Source organism: Procambarus clarkii, chromosome 5 (genome assembly GCF_040958095.1).
Source record: "Procambarus clarkii isolate CNS0578487 chromosome 5, FALCON_Pclarkii_2.0, whole genome shotgun sequence".
NCBI lineage: Eukaryota > Metazoa > Arthropoda > Malacostraca > Decapoda > Cambaridae > Procambarus > Procambarus clarkii.
The window spans coordinates 7,126,060-7,151,504 of NC_091154.1; the positions used below are offsets into that span (position 1 = coordinate 7,126,060).

Consider the following 25,445-nt stretch of genomic DNA (forward strand, 5'->3'; position numbering starts at 1 on the left):
AAAAATACATTATATTATATACTCTACCTATAATCATATTATATACTGTACCTATATATTACTACTCTACTAAAAATACTGTGTTACATTGGTTATTTACATTATTGTTGGAGTTATGTCCATCTTGAAGTCTCGTGGAGTTGTGAATGCTGTACAGTAAATACGTACTGTAGTGTATTATGCCGTTAGCACTGTGTTGATTAAGTAGTTCTTCTGTATGTCGAGTACTACAATACAGATTATGAAAACTATTGTACACTAAAATTACTGCAACTTTAATTTTAACACTGTGTACTCACTTAAATTTAACACTTGTTTAAACTGTTCACGCCACACACACTGTTTTTAGATGTTTGCATCAGCTTTGCTGGTGCTCGCTGCTGCTGTGTTGGCTTCAGCTGCTTCTGAGCTGGTGCAGGCTGCTGTTATATTGGTGCTGGGTACGGCTGTACTGGTGCTGGGTATGGCTGTGCTGGTGCTGGGTATGGCTGTGCTGGTGCTGGGTACGGCTGTGCTGGTGCTGGGTACGGCTGTGCTGGTGCTGGGTACGGCTGTGCTGGTGCTGGGTACGGCTGTGCTGGTGCTGGGTACGGCTGTGCTGGTGCTGGGTACGGCTGTGCTGGTGCTGGGTATGGCTGTGCTCGTGCTGGGTACGGCTGTGCTGGTGCTGGGTACGGCTGTGCTGGTGCTGGGTACGGCTGTGCTGGTGCTGGGTACTGGCTGTGCTCGGTGCTGGGTACAGGCTGTGCTGGTGCTGGGTACGGCTGTGCTGGTGCTGGGTACGGCTGTGCTGGGTACGGCTGTGCTGGTGCTGGGTACGGCTGTGCTGGTGCTGGGTACGGCTGTGCTGGTGCTGGGTACGGCTGTGCTGGTGCTGGGTACGGCTGTGCTGGTGCTGGGTACGGCTGTGCTGGTGCTGGGTATGGCTGTGCTGGTGCTGGGTACGGCTGTGCTGGTGCTGGGTACGGCTGTGCTGGTGCTGGGTACGGCTGTGCTGGTGCTGGGTACGGCTGTGCTGGTGCTGGGTACGGCTGTGCTGGTGCTGGGTACGGCTGTGCTGGTGCTGGGTATGGCTGTGCTGGTGCTGGGTACGGCTGTGCTGGTGCTGGGTATGGCTGTACTGGTGCTGGGTATGGCTGTGCTGGTGCTGGGTACGGCTGTGCTGGTGCTGGGTACGGCTGTGCTGGTGCTGGGTATGGCTGTGCTGGTGCTGGGTACGGCTGTGCTGGTGCTGGGTACGGCTGTGCTGGTGCTGGGTACGGCTGTGCTGGTGCTGGGTACGGCTGTGCTGGTGCTGGGTACGGCTGTGCTGGTGCTGGGTACGGCTGTGCTGGTGCTGGGTACGGCTGTGCTGGTGCTGGGTACGGCTGTGCTGGTGCTGGGTACGGCTGTGCTGGTGCTGGGTACGGCTGTGCTGGTGCTGGGTATGGCTGTGCTGGTGCTGGGTACGGCTGTGCTGGTGCTGGGTACGGCTGTGCTGGTGCTGGGTACGGCTGTGCTGGTGCTGGGTACGGCTGTGCTGGTGCTGGGTACGGCTGTGCTGGTGCTGGGTATGGCTGTGCTGGTGCTGGGTACGGCTGTGCTGGTGCTGGGTACGGCTGTGCTGGTGCTGGGTACGGCTGTGCTGGTGCTGGGTATGGCTGTGCTGGTGCTGGGTACGGCTGTGCTGGTGCTGGGTACGGCTGTGCTGGTGCTGGGTACGGCTGTGCTCGTGCTGGGTACGGCTGTGCTGGTGCTGGGTACGGCTGTGCTGGTGCTGGGTACGGCTGTGCTCGTGCTGGGTACGGCTGTGCTGGTGCTGGGTATGGCTGTGCTGGTGCTGGGTATGGCTGTGCTGGTGCTGGGTACGGCTGTGCTGGTGCTGGGTACGGCTGTGCTGGTGCTGGGTACGGCTGTGCTGGTGCTGGGTACGGCTGTGCTCGTGCTGGGTACGGCTGTGCTGGTGCTGGGTACGGCTGTGCTGGTGCTGGGTATGGCTGTGCTGGGTACGGCTGTGCTGGGTACGGCTGTGCTGGTGCTGGGTATGGCTGTGCTGGTGCTGGGTACAGCTGTGCTGGTGCTGGGTACAGCTGTGCTGGTGCTGGGTACGGCTGTGCTGGTGCTGGGTACGGCTGTGCTGGTGCTGGGTACGGCTGTGCTGGTGCTGGGTACGGCTGTGCTGGTGCTGGGTATAGCTGTGCTGGTGCTGGGTATGGCTGTGCTGGGTACGGCTGTGCTGGGTACGGCTGTGCTGGTGCTGGGTATGGCTGTGCTGGGTACGGCTGCTGGGTACAGCTGTGCTGGTGCTGGGTACAGCTGTGCTGGTGCTGGGTACAGCTGTGCTGGTGCTGGGTACAGCTGTGCTGGTGCTGGGTACAGCTGTGCTGGTGCTGGGTACGGCTGTGCTGGTGCTGGGTACAGCTGTGCTGGTGCTGGGTACAGCTGTGCTGGTGCTGGGTACAGCTGTGCTGGTGCTGGGTACGGCTGTGCTGGTGCTGGGTACGGCTGTGCTGGTGCTGGGTACGGCTGTGCTGGTGCTGGGTACGGCTGTGCTGGTGCTGGGTACGGCTGTGCTGGTGCTGGGTACGGCTGTGCTGGTGCTGGGTACAGCTGTGCTGGTGCTGGGTACAGCTGTGCTGGTGCTGGGTACGGCTGTGCTGGTGCTGGGTACAGCTGTGCTGGTGCTGGGTACAGCTGTGCTGGTGCTGGGTACGGCTGTGCTGGTGCTGGGTACGGCTGTGCTGGTGCTGGGTACAGGCTGTGCTGGTGCTGGGTACGGCTGTGCTGGTGCTGGGTACGGCTGTGCTGGTGCTGGGTACAGCTGTGCTGGTGCTGGGTACGGCTGTGCTGGTGCTGGGTACGGCTGTGCTGGTGCTGGGTACGGCTGTGCTGGTGCTGGGTACAGGCTGTGCTGGTGCTGGGTACGGCTGTGCTGGTGCTGGGTACGGCTGTGCTGGTGCTGGGTACGGCTGTGCTGGTGCTGGGTACGGCTGTGCTGGTGCTGGGTACGGCTGTGCTGGTGCTGGGTACGGCTGTGCTGGTGCTGGGTACGGCTGTGCTGGTGCTGGGTACAGCTGTGCTGGTGCTGGGTACGGCTGTGCTGGTGCTGGGTACAGCTGTGCTGGTGCTGGGTACAGCTGTGCTGGTGCTGGGTACGGCTGTGCTGGTGCTGGGTACGGCTGTGCTGGTGCTGGGTACAGCTGTGCTGGTGCTGGGTACGGCTGTGCTGGTGCTGGGTACGGCTGTGCTGGTGCTGGGTACGGCTGTGCTGGTGCTGGGTACGGCTGTGCTGGTGCTGGGTACGGCTGTGCTGGTGCTGGGTATGGCTGTGCTGGTGCTGGGTACGGCTGTGCTGGTGCTGGGTACAGCTGTGCTGGTGCTGGGTACGGCTGTGCTGGGTACGGCTGTGCTGGTGCTGGGTATGGCTGTGCTGGTGCTGGGTACGGCTGTGCTGGTGCTGGGTATGGCTGTGCTGGTGCTGGGTATGGCTGTGCTGGTGCTGGGTATGGCTGTGCTGGTGCTGGGTACGGCTGTGCTGGGTACGGCTGTGCTGGTGCTGGGTATGGCTGTGCTGGTGCTGGGTACGGCTGTGCTGGGTACGGCTGTGCTGGTGCTGGGTATGGCTGTGCTGGTGCTGGGTATGGCTGTGCTGGGTACGGCTGTGCTGGTGCTGGGTACGGCTGTGCTGGTGCTGGGTATGGCTGTGCTGGGTACGGCTGTGCTGGTGCTGGGTACGGCTGTGCTGGTGCTGGGTACGGCTGTGCTGGTGCTGGGTACGGCTGTGCTGGTGCTGGGTACGGCTGTGCTCGTGCTGGGTACGGCTGTGCTGGTGCTGGCTACGGCTGTGCTGTTGATTTTCTGCTACTAGTTCGTGGAAAAATATTGACTCATTTTCATTTGTTTCCTTCTTTTTGTCATGTCCTCGAGACAAATATCTTTCCTCATCCTTAGGTGTTGATATAAGCTGGTGGGTTATTACAATTATTCTTCCGCTGGTGGACAAGCACATCACTTGCAGACAAAGCTAACGGCACTGGGTGCCTACTGTATGAACGTAAACTAGGTCTATAAACCCTGCAGTAGGTTGGAGTTTAAGCCAGATCCAGTAACATAAATTTCTCTCAAATATTTGATTTACATCAAATTATATATTTTTGGGTTATATATTTAGTTTAGCAACATTGTTAGGATAATAAGAGATATACAAAATTTATTTTAGAACTGATTTATTAATTTTATTATTTCGAGGCCATAGGTCACTGAACTGTGGCGACAAAATCGAACAAAACACACATGGTGCTGTGTGTACAAGGATTAGACCTGTCCCCCGCGCAGGAGTTGTTCTTCCAATAACATAAATAATTTCTCAAATAGCAGATGTCTATCATATTACAGTATATTTTCGGTTTTATTTAGTTATGTTTAGTTTAATCCCTTAACTGCGTTGCCTCCAAATATGACACCCCCCAAGTGCGCAGGAAATAAATTCTCTGAATTTTTTTTTCTTCTAAAGTGTCAAAAACCCTTCCCTGAGTATGGGTATGTAAAAAAAAAATCAAAATTGTACTTACTTTGGCTGCTTTGGGGTCCGTAAGTTGGGGCGTGACGTCATCATTCCCCGTTCGCCTGTGACGTACGCCCCCGGGGCCAGTAGGGCGCCTGGAGCGGGGCGCGCGATTTGCCGCAAATATATTTTTGTTCATTTTTTGCGCACAGTTCCAAATACATTTTATTTGTTTTTACGTGCTAGTCCTATGTATAATGAACACGTGCACTATATTATGGCAGTAAAACATCCGTACTGTCCGAAGACACTGTGTTACGTGCATGACACTTGTGTACACATATGTTGCACATATTTACCATGTATCATGCTAATTTATGTATATATATACAATCTATTTACACACTATACACTGTCACACAGTATATACATTCACCATCAACACACACACAACTCCTCGAGTGTGAGCAGCCACACCCAGCCAGCCAGTCCTCCCTTATTCCTCCAACATTGTACTCACCATCACCCCTCCTCCCACCATATTGTTATTTACACCAATGTTTCAGGTTCATTTATGTATATTAACAACACATTTACACACCCTACACTGTCACACACCATAAACACCTTCAGAACTCCGCGAGTGTGAGCTGCCACACCCAGCCAGCCAGTCTTCCCTCTCTCCTCCAACATCGTACTCGTCATCACTCCTCCCACCATACTGTTACTGTTTTTATTACACTATTTACATATGTTATGTATACCTATCTACATGTTTTATTTACCAGAACTATGCATGTAAGCCGGTATTGTGTCCAAACAGTACAGTTGCCACCATACACTGCATGAGAAATCACACAGCAGACAGCAGACGATGCTACGATTATGACGTCACTGTGGGATATCTGGGGCTTGACTCAATTATTTAATTATTTAATTAATCAAATTAATAACGAAGGACCACCCACTTTTGAGAAAAGAGGGAAACTAATAAAAAGTGATCATTAGAAACACAAGGAAGAACCAGTGTCCATGGATAAATATTAGAAAGAATAATCACTTAAATAAATAATGAACTGTATGGTTAATTAACTAAAGTCAGAGCCTCAAACACCTACATTGGGGGGGGGGGGGGGGGGGGTATTGCTAGAACTTCATATACGTCTAGGAACTAGTGTGGTTCGTGCACCAGTTCATTGCTGAATAAAGAATATTGTGACCAAATTATTATAGAATCAATAGGTAAATACAAATAGAAAATTTTAATGATTGTTAAAATTAGAGAGCAATCATCTAAGTAAACACATGCATCTCCACACATGACAAGCATTCAATGTGATAATATCATGGATATGTAGAATAAATTGGAGCAATTAAATGTGTACAAAAAGTCTTAGCTTTAAGACGATTTCTATGACATCGTTCGTGCCTCGTCCTCGTGATCTCAGGATCTCCACATAGAAGTCCTTAGAGGTGAATAACACGAATGTAGTTAACGGCCCGTTGACTCCTCACATACGAGCTGTAATTTAAAGGATATTACGTAGCATTGAACTAGGCTACTTAAGTCTCAATATTTATGAAATAGAAAATAAAGATTAGTGCGGTACTAACATTGGATTTTTAGTCGTCTTACGATGTAACGACAGACTGCCCACGAAATATACAATCTCTAATGATGCATCAAGAAAGAATTATATACTTATCGGTGAGTGCAGTATATGCTGAAGTCTGCCGGTATCGCGTCTCAATCTCAAACTTCCACAGTGTTGTACACTTGGTTGAGAGTTTGGCTTGAATATCGACGCGTTATTATTTGACCGAGCACTGTAGATCATGTGGAAGAATAATTATTCGTTCTAAGCTGAGTATCAGTGTAATTCTTGCTGATAATCCCAACGTCACGTGTCTCAGACTCTGACGCCACGACCTTCCCGTCCAAGTACGTATGCTCTTGTTGCTCACTCCGCAACACGAGCTCGCCACACACACACACACAATGGCGTCTCCTTCTCCCTCAACCCGCGTCCCCGCATTCACCACAGAAATTATTTATCACGAATAATACTATTTCGCGCAATTGTGGTTGAAATACTTTAATAAAGACTGGGTTGTGATTCTAGGGATTTAAATATTATTGCTTTCTCGTCTTATGGTGGTAAACGAGAAATGGAGAAGATTTTAGTTTTCTCCATGGCATTCACGCGTGACAGAAAAACTATTACTTGATAACAATTGTAACTAAAAACTCTCGATTTAGAATTATTTGGGAGTTATGTTATCCATAAATAATTATCACACGGAATACTGATGATTTTAGAGAACCACATTCAATTCTCTAACACACTGGCAATAAATGTGTTTAACTAGATATAAGCTGACGCAATACTGGTGCTTGGTTTCGTAAGAATTCCAGCATCCATATGTAGATATAATGGTTAGTTTATGTGAACATTACTGTTAGTAAGTTTTAGTGACTACTGTAGTTAGTATACAATAATACTGATTTATTATAATACAATAGTATTGTATTAGTGTTGGAAATTTCCACAAGTCACCTCCCTCACCAAAATAGCTCCTCTCAACATTCTCCTGTTGCTGTTATTACACTATATACACACACTGTATATACACATGTACATGTGTGTTGCCCATAGCGAACCACTAAGCTAGTATGGTGAGCAAAACAAGAGTGGTTGCCCCACACACAGTGAGGCTACCTCAATTCTCGCCCTCCCTCCCTCACCAAAATTCCTCATTCCACAATACTACGCACAATGCTAATTATATCCACAATCCTGCTATTATCACAATCCTGGTCACTAATTCCTGTAAATGAATAATTGTCCACACATTTATTTTGAAAAGGAACCTAAGAAGTCATTTGAAGATTCCTAGATGGACGAAATAATGCTGGGGTGCTGTGGCTAGCGCTGTGAACATCGTGAACAGCATTGAATCACTGATATTTGAACATTGTTCCCAGTCATTATCACACTCAGGCTCTTCTATAATACTATCATGGCTAAATAATACAGATTATATATATATTTTGACATTATTAGGCGATGCTGTGGTCACACGTTGAACAGCAGTGCTGTGCGCTCATACTGCGAGCGCCAGCCTTGGTTGCTCACTCACTACTGAGGCTCTTACACCCGGGAATGTGGACCACGATTTTTTTTAAAGATGGCGTTTGTTTACAAGAGCCCTGAGGAAGCTGATGTGAACCCTATGTAGCCGCATGAGTTTTGAATGGAACGTGAAAAATAAAAATACCCGGAGGCGCGTTGCGCAAACCAGACGTGGGCCTGCAGGCGCGTTGCGCAGTTTAAGTGTTAATTAGAATAATAAAAAACGATTAAAACACTGATTTTAGAAACGATTTATTAATCTGAAACTTTCAAAGTCATGGGTCACTAAACTATGACAACACAGACGAAGGAAAACCAAGTGAGGTTTACAGTACAGTATTCCCTTATCTGTCCACCCTCACTCACCTTGTTTCATCACAGAAAATGTCTATAAGGAGATTTTACCACATGTAGCTAGCTAATCACACTTCAGCCTTTAAATTAATTTACAAACATACGTGTGCCACAAATCAGTGAAAGAAAATCATGGAAAAACAATCATTCACTTGTGTGGACCACTCTGGCTGGTGTTTGGTTCATATGGTTCACTTATTGTGTGGTCCACTTGTTGATGCAACTTGTCATATAAAGGAATTGTAATTGTAACCTGTGATGGAATGGGAAAGTTTTCCACCACTCTGTGAACTCTGTCCCAACATCGTAAGCTTGTGGACCACTTGTGGACCACTTGTGCAGTCCACTTGTGTGATCAAACTTGTCAAATGAGCGAATTATTAATTGTAATTTGTGATAGAATGGGAAAGTTTTCCACCAGTCTGTGAACTCTGTCTCGACATCGTAAGCAAATCTGAACATCCCCCGCTTCGGTGAACCATTGTTCGTCGAACCAGGTGAGTAAATCCGGCTTGAAAAGTGTGCAAAGTAGCCGGAGATTCGTTGAATCGAAGTTGTACTGTATATGTACATGCTATTATTTAGCCATGATAGTATTACAGAAGACCCTTGACTGTGATAAAACTGACCAGGATACTGATAATAGCAGGATTGCAGTGATTTTTAGTGCTGTGCTCTATGGAGGGAGGAGTAATGCTAAGGGAGGGAGGGAGGTGGCATCGCCTTCTGACTGTGTGTGGCCACCTTTTATTGACTGGACTTACCATACCAGCTTAGTGGTTCGCTATGGTGAACACAAATGTAGATACTTATATATAACGTGTGTATAGAGTGTAATAACAGCAATAGGAGTACAATGGGGGCCTCGACTTACGATGCTAATCCGTTCCCAGAGACAGATCGTAAGTCGAAATATCATAAGTCGAAGCGATTTTTCCCATAAGAAATAAAGAGATTTGAATTAATCCGTTCCCCACCCTCCATAATATTAACATACAAATACATTTTATACTGAATACAATATTTTTTCTAACTACAATACAGTACCTAAGTTTCTCTTACCTTTAAGGAGGGCTCTTGATGGCGTATGGAAGATAGTAATGAGGGGGAAGGAGGAGAGTTGTTACTGTTTGGAAGGGTAGTCCCCTTCCATTATCACATCAGGCATTGATGTGTTCTCTAGGGTACTTTCCTACGTTTTGCCTGAATACCACTAGGACCTGGTTGTGGTTCAGTGCTTGTTTGTCTCACTACAAATTTGTCAAGAGACATTTGTTTTTCCCTTCATTTTAACATTTGTCTGTAATGATGCATCACAGTGTCATTGAATAGGTTAAGGCAACGACCTACTGCAGCTTGATTTGGGTGAGTCGTTTCAGCAAAGGTTTGCAATTCTTCCTATGCTGCACACATTTTCTTAATTGTTGAGGAAGAGACATTCTGTACTCTTGTTTCTGCTCTATGGTCATCCTTACATGGGTTTTCATATGTTGAGCCTTACCACTAACTTTCCTGGGACTCATGGCGTGATCTATAATAATTACTTTAATGTTCAAAATGCAAAAAATCACCACAAAAGCGGAATTTCTTATAGGCGCGATCGTCACTAAGCGGGCAGATGTAGTATACTGAGGCAGGTCGGCCGCGTGACTGGGAACCACGCGCTTGGTCGACCCGGACATGTACCAACAAATATCATAAGTCGACGACACCATCGGATGTCGAGTCGCATTTTTCGATGAAATTTACATCGTAACTCGAAATTATCGTAAGTAGGGGCAATCGTATGTCGAGGTGCCACTTTATGTTGGGAGCTGCCATTTTGGTGAGGGAGGTACGTCGTCTGCATGGCATGTCATGTTTACTGGTGGCCACTATGGTCTTTGGGCACCATACCAGCTTATTTGTATAGGTATTGTGAATAAAACATGTAGATATTTATATATAATGTGTGTATATAGTGTAATAACACCACAAACAGTATTGTTGGAGGTGAAATATTAGTGCGTCTGGCCTTAAACCAGTGACGGCATCAGCCACCAGCTGACTGTGTGTGTAGCTACGTCTCTTGTTGCTTGAACTCACCATACAAGCTTAGATGTACAGTTATGGTGAACAAAACATGTACATATATTTAATGTCTGTGTATAGTGAATAAAAGCAAAAAACAGTATGGTGAGAGAATATGTTGGCAAGTGAGGAGGTGAGGGAGGAAGGGCAGCTGCTGGCTGGTGTGTGGTGGCCACTCTTCGTTGCTTTTTGACTCACAATACCAACTTAGTGGTTCGTTATGGTGAACAAAACATGCAGATACTTATATATAACCTGTTTGTATATAGTGTAATAACAGCAAAACTATTTGTGTATTGGTTTATGAACATAATTGAATCATTAATATGCACATAATAATTTTGAGTACAGCGATGGTTCACACATTTTATTATATATCACAATACACAATATTGAATAATATTACTGCAAAAAAGAAAGAAAAAATCAGAGACCTTGAAATAATTAGGTAATAATATCTTTGTGGTAACCCCTGCCTGACAGTTGGGGTGGAGCAGACCTAATCTGGCGCCTGCTCTGTCAACGCCTCTTTTTTAGGGGGGAGCCCCTTGGTCTCCCAGAAGCTTATCCAGGCTGATATGCTAATGTCAGACATTGGCATCAGTCATGTGTATGGAGTTCCGTGGGCCTACTGGGGACCACAAGCCAGAACCTGGCCCCCCTCGGAGAGGCATGGGGAGCAATGGCCTATCGAAACCCCCGTGTGGTTAGAAGCATTTTATGTCTGCCATCGACCGGGTCAGGCACCCAGAACGGTAAGCATCCCAAAATAAACCCCTATTCTGGTAAAATGTTGCTACCAAAAGCCGAACAAGTGGATAGAACTCCCCCAAAAAGAAACGAGCAAACAAGTATGGCATTACACGTCGCCGCACCGCTGTCTGTGCAGCTCCCCCCTCCCGGGGAGGGGGAAGGGCGAGCCCCAGACCCCTCATGCCGGCTATCCACCCGTCAGTTCTAAGGCTGATGCTAGAGGTGGAGGTCGTGTGCTCTGGCTCCAGTGGTCTTTCAGCACTGTGTGCTTCGAGTGTGGTGGCTGTCTTCCAGAAGTGTGAGAGCCAGGAGTTATTCTACAGTACTCGAGCTACATGTGCCTAGGGTTACCTTCCCTAGGTGCCCTGTAAGTCCTGCCCTTGGGGCTTGAGGGTTATCTTCCACATGTTCCTTTGGTTCTGCCTCTGTTGGGCTGTTTAACTGCTTGGTTTTTCGGCTGCCCTTTGGGTGTTTTGTCTCCCTTGTTTACCGTAGGGTAAGAGGCAGTTTACACTGGTACGGGGCGCAGGGTGCTGTGCAACTTGTTTTCACCATTCAAAGCGGCCAGCTCTGTTCCTTGGGCTACGTTGTCCTCTTTCGGGGTTTTGTTTTCGTTTTCATTTTGCCTTGTAGGGGGGTCTGCTTTGCTTGCCCCTTGATGTATGACCTGATACAGTTCTTCTGGTGGTGCCCCCTGCTAGATCCCTGTGAGTGTACACATCCCTAGGGTTCAGCTTTAGACAGTTGATTTGTTGTTTTGGGAGCCGGTTAGCAGTACCCTGCCTGGGGTTACTTGAGTGTGAGTACCATCTCAGGGCCCGGGAAACCCCACAGGGGTGCGTGGGTCCGATGGATGTAACCCCAGAGTCCCCACTCACTTCGTGCGAGTTTGAGGGTTGTTCTGTCCCCCTTGTCTCAGGGTGACTCACTGTTTTTGCCTCCGTCACGCTGCCTGTTGGGTCGGTGACACTTTCAACCCGGAGTTCTGTGAGTTCTGTTGCTTGCTTGTGACTCAGTTTACCAAGTCTAATGATGATCTTTTACGGGTACATGCAGTGCAGGCGTTGCATGTGCGCTTTAGGTTGTTGCAACGCGCTTGGTTGGTTGCTCACCCAGATGCCCCGAGGCTGCCCCGTTTTGCTTATAGGGACCCAGACTTGGGATGAGGGTTGCTTCGACCTTGGTTCAGGTTGCACCCCTCTCGTCTTTTTCCCTGCTGTGGTGCGTCCTGCCCCCCCCCCCCTGCTTCCAGCCCCGAAGTGTCTGAGGGTTTTGTAGTCGGGGCAGGGTTCAGATGGTTCTGAGACTCAGGCAGTTTCAGGGGATGCCCCTTCCGGTGTGGTGATGGAGGCATTCGAGTCTGATCCCCCAGCCGGCACCTCCGGGTCTGACCAGTGGGCTCCCTTCTGTTCAGCTTACGTGGCTGCACCGGCTTTTTATTTTGAGGTCGGTGCGTTGGGGGATGACTTGTTGGTTCTCCAGGGGTCCTGGGGGGGGGGGGCCTTCCCGGGGGGGTCGTGCCAAGGCTTGGGGTTCCGCCCATCGTGGTAGGCCACTGATGCCAGGTTCGGGTCCGGCCCCACCTTCGGTCCCACCTTTGTCTGGTCGGCGCTGTGTTCGCTCTGCAAGGTTATGGGTCTCGTAAGGGGCGCCGGCCCTTTCGCGGTTCGCCCCATTGACAGGGCGATGAGGGGAGGCTGGCGCTGTTCGCTCACGCCTGGTCCCATGATTTGGGGACCAGGCGTCCCCAAAAGTTGGAGAAAGGGTTGTTTCTTTCGGCCTGCAGTGGTGTTGGGTGGCCCCTCCTCCTTCGGGGGGTTCGGGGCTGGTGGGGCAGGCCTCCTTCCCTGTGCTCAGTCAGGTCGTCTTGGAAGTGGGTGCGCTTGGGCGTGGTCGAAATGTTGACGTCCCTCAGATGGGTTTCCTGTCTGTTCCTAGTACCGAAACAGGACTGTGCGGACATGAGGTTCATTCTGGACTTGTCCCATCTGAACTGCTGGGTTCATTGCCCCTCCTTTCGGATTACTACGCTGTCCCAGGTTCGGCTCCTGTTGGCTCCGGGCTCTTCGATGGTGTCCCTGGACCTTCGGGACGCTTATTGCCACTTCCCGATACACCCAGGGTTCATGGACTGGCTCGGTTTTGTTGTGGGGTGTCAGGGTTACCCTTTCGTTGTCTCCCGTTCAGGTTGAAGCTGGCACCTCACGTGTTCACGCGCCTCACCCAGGTCGTGGTGGCCCGTCTACATCTCATAGGTGTTCGGGTGTTGACCTACCTCGTTGACTGACTGGTTTGAGCTCCCAGCTCATCCAGTTTGCCAGGTATTTGGTTCTTTCCCAGCTCGCTGGGTTCGGGTTCTTGGTGAATTGGAGGAAGTCCCATTTGGTTCCTTCCCAGGTTTGGACCTGGCTGGGTTTTGTGTGGGACTCTTGAACTGCTTCCTTGTCTCTTCCTCTGGAGTCTCCTGCGGCTGCGGTCCCACGTGTGCCTGTTCTTCTGGGGGCTCCCGGGTCACCCGGCGGTTGCTCGAGGGTCTGTGGGGGAGCCTGACTTTCGCGATGATGGGCTACCCGCCAAGTCGGGTTTGGCTTCGTCAGCTGTTCTGGTTCCTCCGGGGACATCCTTTCTGCTCTCTCGCGATCGCTGGGTTCGGACCACGGGGGCCTTGCGTCGGCTGCTGAGTCGCCGTCTTCCTCTTCAGGTTTTTCAGGGTTCAATGTCTTGGCACCTGCCCGAGCCCTCGCTCGATGTGTTCACGGATGCGTCCTATCTCGGCTGGAGCTTTGTGACCAGTGCTCACCAAGCCGGCTAGGGACAGTGGGTTTCGTCCTTCCGTTGGGCCCACAGCATGGTGCAGGAGTTCGCGGCAGTGTGGTTTGCGCTGCAGAGGGTACGGGTCGCCCACGGATCGATGATCCGGCTCCATTCAGGACTGCTCCCCAGTGGTTCATTGCCTGAATGGGGGGAAAGGGTCGATGCAGTCCTTGGCTCTTTGGTGTTGCTGTTCAGCTGTTCACACACTACTGTTCAGCGTGTGACCACAACATCGCCTAATAATGTCAAAATATATATATAACTTGTATTATTTAGCCATGATAGTATTATAGAAGAGCCCGAGTGTGATAATGACTGGGTACAATGTTCAAATATCAGTGATTCAATGCTGTTCACGATGTTCACAGCGCTAGCCACAGCACCACAGCATTATTTCGTCCATCTAGGAATCTTCAAATGACTTCTTGGGTTCCTTTTCAAAATAAACGTGTGGTCAATTATTCATTTACAGGAATTAGTGACCAGGATAATAGCAGGATTGTGAATATAATTAGCATTGTGCGTAGCATTGTGGAATGAGGAATTTTGGTGAGGGAGGGAGGGAGGGAGAGAATTGAGGTAGCCTCACTGTGTGTGGCAGCCACTCTTGCTTTGCTCACCATACCAGCTTAGTGGTTCCCTATGGGGAACACATATGTACATGCGTATATACAGTGTGTGTATATATTGTAATAACAGCAACAGGAGAATGTTGAGAGGAGCTATTTTGGTGAGGGAGGTGACGTCATAATCGTAGCATCGTCTGCTGTCTGCTGTGATTTCTCTTGCAGTGTATGGTGGCAACTGTACTGTTTGGACAGGGATATCCACCGAGGACATGAATACTCAAGTGCACAATGCCTTAAAATCGCACTTAGACCAAGATGTCGATGGCTGCCCTCAGCCCCTTTGATGCCGGACCGAGTTCTCCCCCGAAGCACTCCCAGAACACACTACTGAAATTTTGTTTCACCAGCTTACCGGTGGAAGGGATTGCTCCTCCTACCATCTAATACAGCCCCAGGGCTCCACCCATTATTTTTGGCTACGGCCAACCATTTAAAGCTAGGCCTGAGGTCTGGCTGTCCAGGGCCAATAAGGACTTGGCACTTATCTACCGCCAATCACCTTCCATGATCTGCGGTGGAATGAAGCATGAAATTCTTGAAGATTGAGTCAGCTCTCACCAGCTATTCGAAGGGTACAAGGCACCTCTATAGTGGGCCACCTGAGCCTAGTGCACCTCCGAGCAATGTTTACAAAACTGATAAATTATGTTCAACCCTGTCTTCTCCAAGATTAAAGGTAGGGACATTTGACTCGCCTGGTATGGAGGAGGAACCGGTGAGATGGGGAGAGACTGGAATCTGAGTGGGGAGAATTGAGTGGGGCAGCATAGGCACCAAGAGGACTAAGCTAGCAAGACCACTCTCAGGTCAACCTCTTGGCCCTTGACAAATGGGCAAAAGGGGGGGGAGGGGGTAGGAAGGAGAGAATCTGCTGTTACACCCCTATCCCCTCATCTCCACCATCCCAAACTCCCTCGTCCCCTCGTCCTTCCCCACCATTGTCCCTTCGTCATCCTCACCAACCCCCACTCCCTCGTCCAATGCCTTCCAAATGGTCTGATGTTCCCATCACTGAAATATAAGAAAACAGTTCAAAAATAAAATGAAAATTTGAAAAAATAATAATATATACTATACTCACAAAATGAACGGTATGGTAAACATCACAACTCAATTCCAACGCAATTCACACAAAATAATTAAATCAAAACAAAAATAAATCAAAATCTGTGACAATTCAATTTATCAATGCAATCAGAAACATTGAAATGGAATTGTAACATATTTACTATAGCAAGTGTGTTGCTCTACATGCAACAGATGGTGCTGTTTTTCAAGAAAAGCATAGTTTTACCTGTCACAGGTGTGGCATCTATACTTATACTTACGAAATGAATGGTATGGTAAACAGCTCGGCTCAATTCCAACACAATGTCACACAAAATAATTCAATAAAAAATAAAATAAATCGAAGTCTATGAAAATAAAATTTATCAATACAATCGGAAACATTGAAATGGAATTCGTGACATATTTAGTATAGAGTGCATGTTTTTACCTGTCCGAGGGGTGGCATCTATATAGTATGTATGTAAAAACCCGCGCTTATTTGAATGCAACGTCGTGTCAAAATTTCAAAGCAATCGGTGAAGAACTTTCAGAGATTAGCGATTTTGAACAAACGACCATTTCCATTTTTATTTATATAGATGTATATGTATGTACATGTATGTACGAGTATGTGTACATTATACAGTATAACATTAATAATTGTGTAACTAGTGTCAAAAGATTATTTGCTTAGCTAAACGAACTACAGGGTTCAGTCCCTGCATTATGTGCCTCTGTAATCCTTTACACCACCACCCACGGGATGGGTATGGGGTTGGATAATAACGAAAAGAAATGAATCATGCGCCGCCTGAGCCATCCTGGTCTCCCGACAGGGTGCTCTCTTTTCTTTCCTCTTCCCGTTTTTTTGTGGCCTCTTCAGTTCAGGATTGCTTCTGAAAGGCTCTTTTTCTGTTGGCATTGGCCTCAGGGGGTTGGGTCAGTGAGGTTAATGCTCTCCTCCAGTTCAGGGGTTTCTGCTCTTTCAGTCGTGGCGATCGGTTTGTCCGTCTGCAGCCGTCGCCTTCTTTTCTGGCGAAAAATGAGACTGCTGCTTTCCGGAGGGGTCCTTGGGTTGTTGATGCATGGTTGGTCAGGCCGGGGGTGCATCATGTTGTCCAGTTGCGGCCCTCCACCGTTATTTGCGCACCACAGCTTCGATATCCTAAGACGCACTTTGGGTTGATCCGGTTTTCCTTCTTCCCTGTTCGCGGGTACAGGTCTCCCAGGTGGTTTGCAGGATTGTTATGGCTAGCCAGCCTACGGTCTATCCCCGGGCTCATGACGTTCACAAGTTCACTGCTCTAGCTGCTGTATTTGGCAATATGGCAATATGGATTTTGGCGGTCGAACAGTGTCCTGACTGCTCGGTATCTCGTAAATGTTCCTGGGCCTAGGCGGGCCTGTCGCTTTAGGTCAGCAGTTGCAGCCAGTTGTCTCAACTTAGAGTTGAGGAGTGAGCAGCGACCACCTCCTGGGTAAGTCCCTCTCTTTTTCCTTTGTGGGTAGTTAGCTCCAGGGAGCTGAAGGGGCTCCCTCCAGAAAATCAGCATTGAATGTAATGAAACACCATTTTCTGGGTGAGACCCAGAGGCTCCCCTGCATCCCTCCCTCTCCGCTCGGCGGGTTTTTGCGTATTTTGACATCCAGCCTCAGAACTGGCAGATGGATAGCCGGCATGAGGGGTCTGGGGCTCCCCCTTCCCTCTCCCGGGGAGGGGGGAGCTGCGCAGACAGCGGCGTGGTGACGTGTGACGTCATGCTCGTTTGCTCTTCTTTTTGGGGAGTTCTATCCCCTTGTTCGGCTTTTGGTAGCAACATTTTCCCAGAATAGGAGATTGTTTTGGGATGCTTACCTTTCTGGGTGCCTGACCCGGTCGATGGCAGACATAGAATGCTTCCAACCACACGGGGAAGCATGTGGTTGGAAGCCCCTTCCCACCCGAGAAGCCCGCGTGGTTTCTATAGGCCATTGCTCCCTATGCCTCTCAGGGGGGCCAGGTTATGGCTCGTGGTCCCTGGTAGGCCCACAGAACTCCATACACATGACTGATGCCAATGTCTGACATTAGCATATCAGCCTGGATAAGCTCCTGGGAGCCTCCGGGTCTCAAACAGAAATTGCCGTTTCATTACATTCAATGCTGGTATTTTGAGTCTTCCCCACCCTATTGCAGCCAAAATATGCCACCTATGATTTTTTTGTTATTTTTCCTGTGATCAGGGAACACAAATGAGCACTTTTATAAGACAAAATAATTTTTTGGATTTTTTGTTGTTGCGCCTGTGGGTGTTGAAGGCAAAAAGGCCCTTAGCAGTTTAAGGGTTAACTTGCTGGAGCATGCAACAAGATGTTGCATGAATTGTTGATCAAAATATGTAATAAAATATTTACTTCCCGTCATGTCCTCACTTGTGTACGGGAATGTGGGTGAAAACCCCAACATCACTAGCATCAAATTGAGGTTTGTGTGGTACAAAAATATTACAGCCTCCCACACAAATTCAGCCGTGCTCCTTGTACTGGGAGCTACCACGAGCGACTTCACGGGCGCGATTTTTTGCAATAAATCCCCTTTGGGCATTAGTTGCAGGTCTTTCACATATTATACTAGCAGGGCGAGCAGGTAAAGTGGATGAAGAGGCATTTAACACTGTCGTTAGTGTCGTCGCGAGAGGAGACATGGCGGCGCTTGGCAGGGCAACCTGCCGAGACAGCAGATCTTATTAGCCTAGTAACACCACGACGGCAGCCGCTAGCACTTGGCATATCTATGCTACTTATATCAGAACGAGCATCACTGAACCCAGAAAATGATTCATCAACACTATCACTTTCATCAAAAATAGAAGATGGAGAAGGTGGTTGAGATAATACTGTACTGGCAACGGCGATGACGTATGATGTCTCTCTCACCCTGGCCGAGACGTGCTCAGTGTATCGTCATTATCCGTGCCTATATCAGTGCCATCGGAGTCTTGTGTTAGGTCTCTAGCCTCCTCTGGGTCATCAATATCACATTCCTCTTCTTCTTCTTCTTCAAACAATAAACTAGTAATTTGCCCTTGAGAAAGTGATCTTTCATCAGAGCGTCCCACAAGCGTTTGGGAGCTGGAGGGACATGAGTCAGCCATGGCTGCTCAATCAGAACTGAGGCTCCCCTTCTGCCTGGGGCATTCTGGGATTTTTTCCAAGATGGCTGCCCCTCGCTGAAGGTCTTATGTATCCATTTCATACCCAACCTACCGCGAGTGCGTTTTGACCGTGAACGAAAAAATAAAAAATACTTTCGCTGGTTGGCGCAGTAATAAGTAAACAGCAATTGTCAGTTGGAGCAGTCAAGTGGTTAAAACAAACCTGATTGTGTCACTCAAGTTTGTGGATAAAAAACAAAAACATTCCTGGTTGCACCACTCAGTTGCAGGGTTAACTGGGCAATGTTGTGTCTTCTCAAGTTTGTTTTTCATTAGAAAAGAATGTAAAACTATTGTCTGATTCATTAATAACCCTGCAATGATTATTGATAAATGTATCGTGAGCTTTGATGTCTCACAAAGTTGATTGTCAGCAAGTTATCCGGCACATGCGAAGTTTTCACGCTTTTCTTCAGAGCAAAAAATGGGGCATTAAATACAAAAAATGGGGCATTAATGCCCCATATAAATGGGGCATTAATATATTAAAGAATGCAATACTGTATTTAATATTAAATACAGTATTGCATTCCGTATCCCAAGCTGGAAAAGAATTTGCATTAATGTTTGTTCTCCATCTCACATCAGATGAAGCATGGTACTACTGTAGTTCTATTTTGTGAAATAAAATAAACTAGATTGAGTAGCCGGCGGTGCCTGCTTATCTCCCTTCCACGTCTCCGCCTTCTAACCCATCTCTCTTCTCTCTATTTTTCTCATCAATATTTCCTTCTCACCCGTCTCTCCCTCGCAACATATCTGCCTCCTCTCCCCATCATCCCCCACTCCTCCATCATCCCCCACTCCCACCTTCTCCATTTTTTAATGCCCTTTCATCCCCTCTCTCCTCCCCCCAACCCTCAACCTCCCCCCAACCCCTCAACCTCCCCCCCAACCCCTCAACCTCCCCCCCAACCCCTCAACCTCCCCCCCCTACCCCTCAACCTCCCCCCCTACCCCTCAACCTCCCCCCCTACCCCTCAACCTCCCCCCTACCCCTCAACCTCCCCCCAACCCCTCAACCTCCCCCCAACCCCTCAACCTCCCCCCAACCCCTCAACCTCCCCCCAACCCCTCAACCTCCCCCCAACCCCTCAACCTCCCCCCAACCCCTCAACCTCCCCCCTACCCCTCAACCTCCCCCTACCCCTCAACCTCCCCCCTACCCTCAACCTCCCCCCTACCCCTCAACCTCCCCCCTACCCCTCAACCTCCCCCCTACCCCTCAACCTCCCCCCTACCCCTCAACCTCCCCCCTACCCCTCAACCTCCCCCCTACCACTCAACCTCCCCCTACCACTCAACCTCCCCCCTACCCTCAACCTCCCCCCTACCCCTCAACCTCCCCCCTACCCCTCAACCTCCCCCCTACCCCTCAACCTCCCCCTACCCCTCAACCTCCCCCTACCCCTCAACCTCCCCCCTACCCTCAACCTCCCCCCTACCCCTCAACCTCCCCCCTACCCCTCAACCTCCCCCCTACCCCTCAACCTCCCCCCTACCCCTCAACCTCCCCCCTACCCCTCAACCTCCCCCCTACCCCTCAACCTCCCCCCTACCCCTCAACCTCCCCCCTACCCCTCAACCTCCCCCCTACCCCTCAACCTCCCCCCTACCCCTCAACCTCCCCCCTACCCCTCAACCTCCCCCCTACCCCTCAACCTCCCCCCTACCCCTCAACTTCTCCCTACCCCTCAACCTCCCCCCTACCCCTCAACCTCCCCCCTACCCCTCAACCTCCCCCCTACCCCTCAACCTCCCCCCTACCCCTCAACTTCCCCCCTACACCTCAACTTCCCCCCTACACCTCAACTTCCCCCTACACCTCAACTTCCCCCCTACCCCTCAACCTCCCCCTACCCCTCAACCTTCCACTACCCCTCATCCTCCCCCTACACCTCAACCTCCCCTTCCCCTCAACCTCCCCCCTACCCCTCAACCTCCCCCCTACTCCTCAACCTTCCACTACCCCTCATCCTCCCCCTACACCTCAACCTCCCCCTACACCTCAACCTCCCCTTCCCCTCAACCTCCCCCCTACCCCTCAACCTCCCCCCTACCCCTCAACCTCCCCCCTACCCCTCAACCTCCCCCCTACCCCTCAACCTCCCCCCTACCCCTCAACCTTCCACTACCCCTCATCCTCCCCCTACACCTCAACCTTCCCTTCCCCTCAACCTCCCCCCTACCCCTCAACCTCCCCCCTACCCCTCAACCTCCCCCCTACCCCTCAACCTCCCCCTACCCCTCAACCTTCCACTACCCCTCATCCTCCCCCTACACCTCAACCTCCCCTTCCCCTCAACCTCCCCCCTACCCCTCAACCTCCCCCCTGCCCCTCAACCTCCCCCCTACCACTCAACCTTCCCCTACCCCCCTCAACCTTCCCCTACCCCCCTCAACCTTCCCCTACCCCCCTCAACCTTCCCCTACCCCCCTCAACCTTCCCCTACCCCTCAACCTCCCCCTACACCTCAACCTCCCTTTCCCCTCAACCTCCCCCCTGCCCCTCAACCTCCCCCTACCACTCAACGTTTCCCTACCCCCTCAACCTTCCCCTACCCCCCTCAACCTTCCCCTACCCCTCATCCTCCCCCTACCTTCCCTAAAGGGAAACAAACAAAACAAGGACCCAAAATCTGTTGGTATTACAAATGGACTACCTGGGGGAAAGGTTGAAACCTTTACCAGCCTTTACAACCCTACCAAATGGGGGGAGGTTGAAGGGTAGGGGGAGGTTGAAGGGTAGGGGGAGGTTGAGGGGTAGGGGAAGGTTGAGTGGTAGGGGAAGGTTGAGTGGTAGGGGAAGGTTGAGTGGTAGGGGAAGGTTGAGTGGTAGGGGAAGGTTGAGTGGTAGGGAGGTTGAGGGGTAGGGGGGAGCATGGGGAATCGGGAAGAACAAGTGGAACATGTACATACGATCACCCTAGAAGATGCAGAAACCTCCTCAATACAGGTAAATGTACCAAAAGCTGTGAATTCTTTCACCCAGAAATATGAAAGAACTCTTTGGACAGGAAAGAGTGCTTCAATGCTGAATGTCCAGCTTTTCATATAAGAGGTACCAGGCGAATAAAACCGACAGACCGCCACTATGAAAACAGTCACTACTCCATCGACCGGGGTAATATTTTAGCAAGAGGAGGAGGAGGAGAAGAATGGCTAAAAATGACCAGACTCTACCACCAACTCGGTCAAATGCTAGAGAGGACGCTAACACAGTGGCCTCCTTACCAGAGCCTCAGATATTAACACCAAGTAAGGCATCCAGCACTTCCACTAACACGATAACATCATTTATATTTGCCAACATCCAGGGTATAAAAACACGCAAATCCAACAAAGTTCACTTTATAGATGGTCTCCTTCATGAGGCAAATGCAGTGTTTGCAGCCCTAACGGAAACTCTCACAAAGGACTACCTTGATGGTGAAATATGGATCTCGGAGTACAATCTTTTCAGATGTGATAGGAAACACCGGCTTCAGGGTGGGGTCAGCCTCTACATCAAAGACACACTCATCTGTACTGAGCTGCTAAACACCTCAAATGATATGGTGGAAGTGCTGATAGTCAAAATAGAGATCCTAAATGTAGTTGTCCTTGTATATAAGTCACCGGAGGCAAACCCTCAGCAGTTTAAAGACCAACTAATGAAAATAGAACACTGCTTGGAAAACCTCACAAATCCAGCTCCGAACATCATCCTGCTTTAGGACTTCAACCTACGGCACCTGAAATGGAAGCCCCTGGCTAATACAGTAATATCAGAAGGAATACCAGGAAGTAGCCTAAATGAACAGGCACATGCAAATGACCTGCTACGGATGTGCGACAGGTTTGCCTTAAACCAGCAAATAATAGAACCAACTAGGAAGGAGAACACGCTGGACCTCATTTTCACTAATAATGATGAATTGATCAGGAACATAATGATTACAAATACCTGTTACTCAGATCACAACTTAATGGAAATTATGACAACCATGGGGAATAGACCTTCAAAACCAGTCCTGATTCCCGGTGGAGGAGATTTTAGCAAATTCAACTTCAATAATAAACAGATAAACTGGGAGCAAATAAACCAGGACTTCACAGAAATAAACTGGGAAGAACAGCTAGAAAATGCAAACCTGAATTAGTGCCTGGAAAAAATAAGCTCAGTAGCACTAGAAATATGTTCATACCACATACCCCTAAGAAAAAAAGAGGATGAGATGCAGATTGGAACAGGAACGTCGTTCCCTATATAGGCGAAGAAACCGAAGCGCGGCACAACTTGAAAGTTGCACCCTATCTCAAGAACGGCAAAGAAAGTTAGGTAGAGAAATAGAAACAATTGAACTCAAGCTACAAGAATCGTACAAAGAGAGCAAAAGGCCATCAGTGAAATAGAGAGAAATCCTAAATATTTTTTCTCCTATGCAAAATCAAGATCCAAAACCACATCTAGTATCGGGCCCCTGCAAAAGGGAGATGGAACTTTCACCGATGACAACAAAGAAATGAGCAAGCTACTGAGGAAGCAGTACGACTCTGTTTTCAGCGAGCCATTAAACGCACTAAAGATTGATAACCCAAATGAATTTTTCATGGATATGATACCAACATCAAATCATATATCAGACGTCACCCTATCCCCACTGGATTTTGAAGAAGCCATAAACAGTATGCCTATGCATTCTGCACCAGGCCCTGATTCTTGGAACTCCATATTCATCAAGAACTGTAAAAAACCACTATCGCAGGCCCTCCACATTCTGTGGAGACAAAGCCTAGATACTGGCGTTATCCCTGATATTCTAAAAACAGCAGAGATAGCACCACTCCATTAAGGAGGAAATAAGGCAGAGGCAAAAAATTACAGACCGATAGCACTAACATCGCACATCATAAAAAATTATGAGAGAGTGCTAAGATGTAAGATCACAAAATACATGGAATCACAGTATCTCCATAACCCCGGACAACATGGTTTCAGAACAGGGCGCTCTTGCCTGTCGCAGTTGCTGGACCACTATGATATGGCATTAGATGCTATGGAAGACAAACAAAACGCTGATGTAATTTACACAGATTTCGCAAAAGCTTTTGATAAATCTGACTATGGTGTTATTGCACATAAAATGCATTCAAAAGGAATTACCGGTAAAATAGGCAGATGGATCTACAATTTCCTGACTAACAGAACCCAATGTATAATAGTCAACAAAATAAAATCCAGCCCATCAACCGTGATGAGCTCAGTCCCCCAGGGTACTGTGCTTGCTCCAGTACTTTTTCTCATCCTCATATCAGACATAGACAAGAACACAACCTATAGCACTGTATCATCCTTTGCAGATGACACTAGGATCTTCATGAGAGTAGGCAACATAGAGGACACGGCAAACCTCCAATCAGATGTAGATCAGGTCTTTCTATGGGCTACAGAAAATAATATGGTGTTTAACAAAGATAAGTTCCAGCTCATGCGCTATGGAAAAATTGAAAATATAAAAGCGGAAACCACGTACAAAACTCAGGCAAATCATAACATAGAACGTAAAGGCAATGTAAAGGATCTGGGTGTACTCATGTCGGAAGACCTTACCTTTAAAGAACACAATAAAGTAGCCGTCACAACTGCAAGAAAAATTGGTTGGATAACAAGAACTTTTCACACTAGAGATGCTATACCGATGATACTTTTCAAAACGCTTGTGCTCTAGAGTGGAGTACTTCTGCACAATGACAGCCCCTTTCAAATCTTTAGAAATTGCTGACCTGGAGAGCATGCAGAGATCCTTTACTGCTAGAATCCACTCGGTAAAACATCTAAACTATTGGGACCAACTAAAGAGCCAAAATCTGTACCCCCTTGAGCGCGGGCGGGAGAGTTACATAATAATTTACACGTGGAAAATATTAGAGGGGCTGGTCCCATACCTGCACACTAAAATAACTTCACATGAGACCAGAAGACATGGCAGGATGTGCAAAATACCCTCGTTGAAAAGCAGAGGTGCAACAGGTACTCTGAGAGAGAACTCTACCAACATCAGAGGCCCGAGACTGTTCAACACGCTTCCGCTACACATAAGGGGCATAACTGGCAAACCCCTCACAGTGTTCAAGAGCCGCCGGGACGCTAAGCCCCGGAAGCACCTCAAGGTAACCTCAAGGTAAGGTATCTCCCCTCAACCTGCTCCTACCCCCCTTCAACCTTCCTCCGGTAAGTTGGAGGAGGCTAGCCCAAACATCTAGCCTCCAAAGCAGTTTGGGGGAGGCTAGCCCCAAGTATCTAGCCCCTGACAAAGTTGTTGAGGCTAGCCCCCAAGTGTGCAGCCCCCTGACAAATTTGAGGGAGGCTAGTCCGCAAGCCTCTATTCTCCGACTTCGGTCAGACAGATATTCTGTCTTATCACTATAGATTATATTGCATGTGATTGGTTGATTGTTGGATAATGTTGCTGCTGTTTTGTGACTGCACATGTTCTTGAATGTTGTTTTTATTTGGCATTAACAGGTGCAGGAGACCATCAGAGAAGCCATGTTGACCACAGAAGCAGCCATCATACTTGACCCCATCTCCCTGGAAGAATTAGGCTCCAGCATTATGGAAAAAGTTGGGAAAATTGCAGGAGAAATATCTCCAGAGATGTTAACTGTAAGTTACAACGGCTTAAAAAGTTTTCTGGTAATATGTGGTTACTGTAGAGAGAGAAGGAAGGAGGGAGTGGTGGTGGAAGGACCTCTTTTCACAAGCCATTAACTTTGTCCCTGTCGAGGCCCCTAGATGTGGTGGACCTCAGGGCTTCCTGTCCCCATCATGGCCACTAAAGGTAGTGACTTCGTACATTCAGAAAAATTCATAGCTGCAATAAGCGTACTGTAATTGGTGGCTTTCTGGAGGGGTAAATGGTGATTTCATGTAGCCAGCCACAATGACACAGCCCCCCCCCTCCTGTTCTTCCTTCCCTTT

At 48.8% G+C, this 25,445-nt stretch overlaps 1 protein-coding gene across 1 annotated transcript in view; it reads left to right on the top strand.

Annotated features, from left to right (window-relative positions):
- Positions 1-25,445, top strand: part of LOC123764058 (uncharacterized) — a 69,672-nt gene that overhangs the window by 35,363 nt on the left and 8,864 nt on the right. Inside the window, 1 exon segment of the mRNA XM_069339069.1 lies at positions 24,990-25,130. Coding sequence (XP_069195170.1) covers positions 24,990-25,130 — 141 coding nt within the window.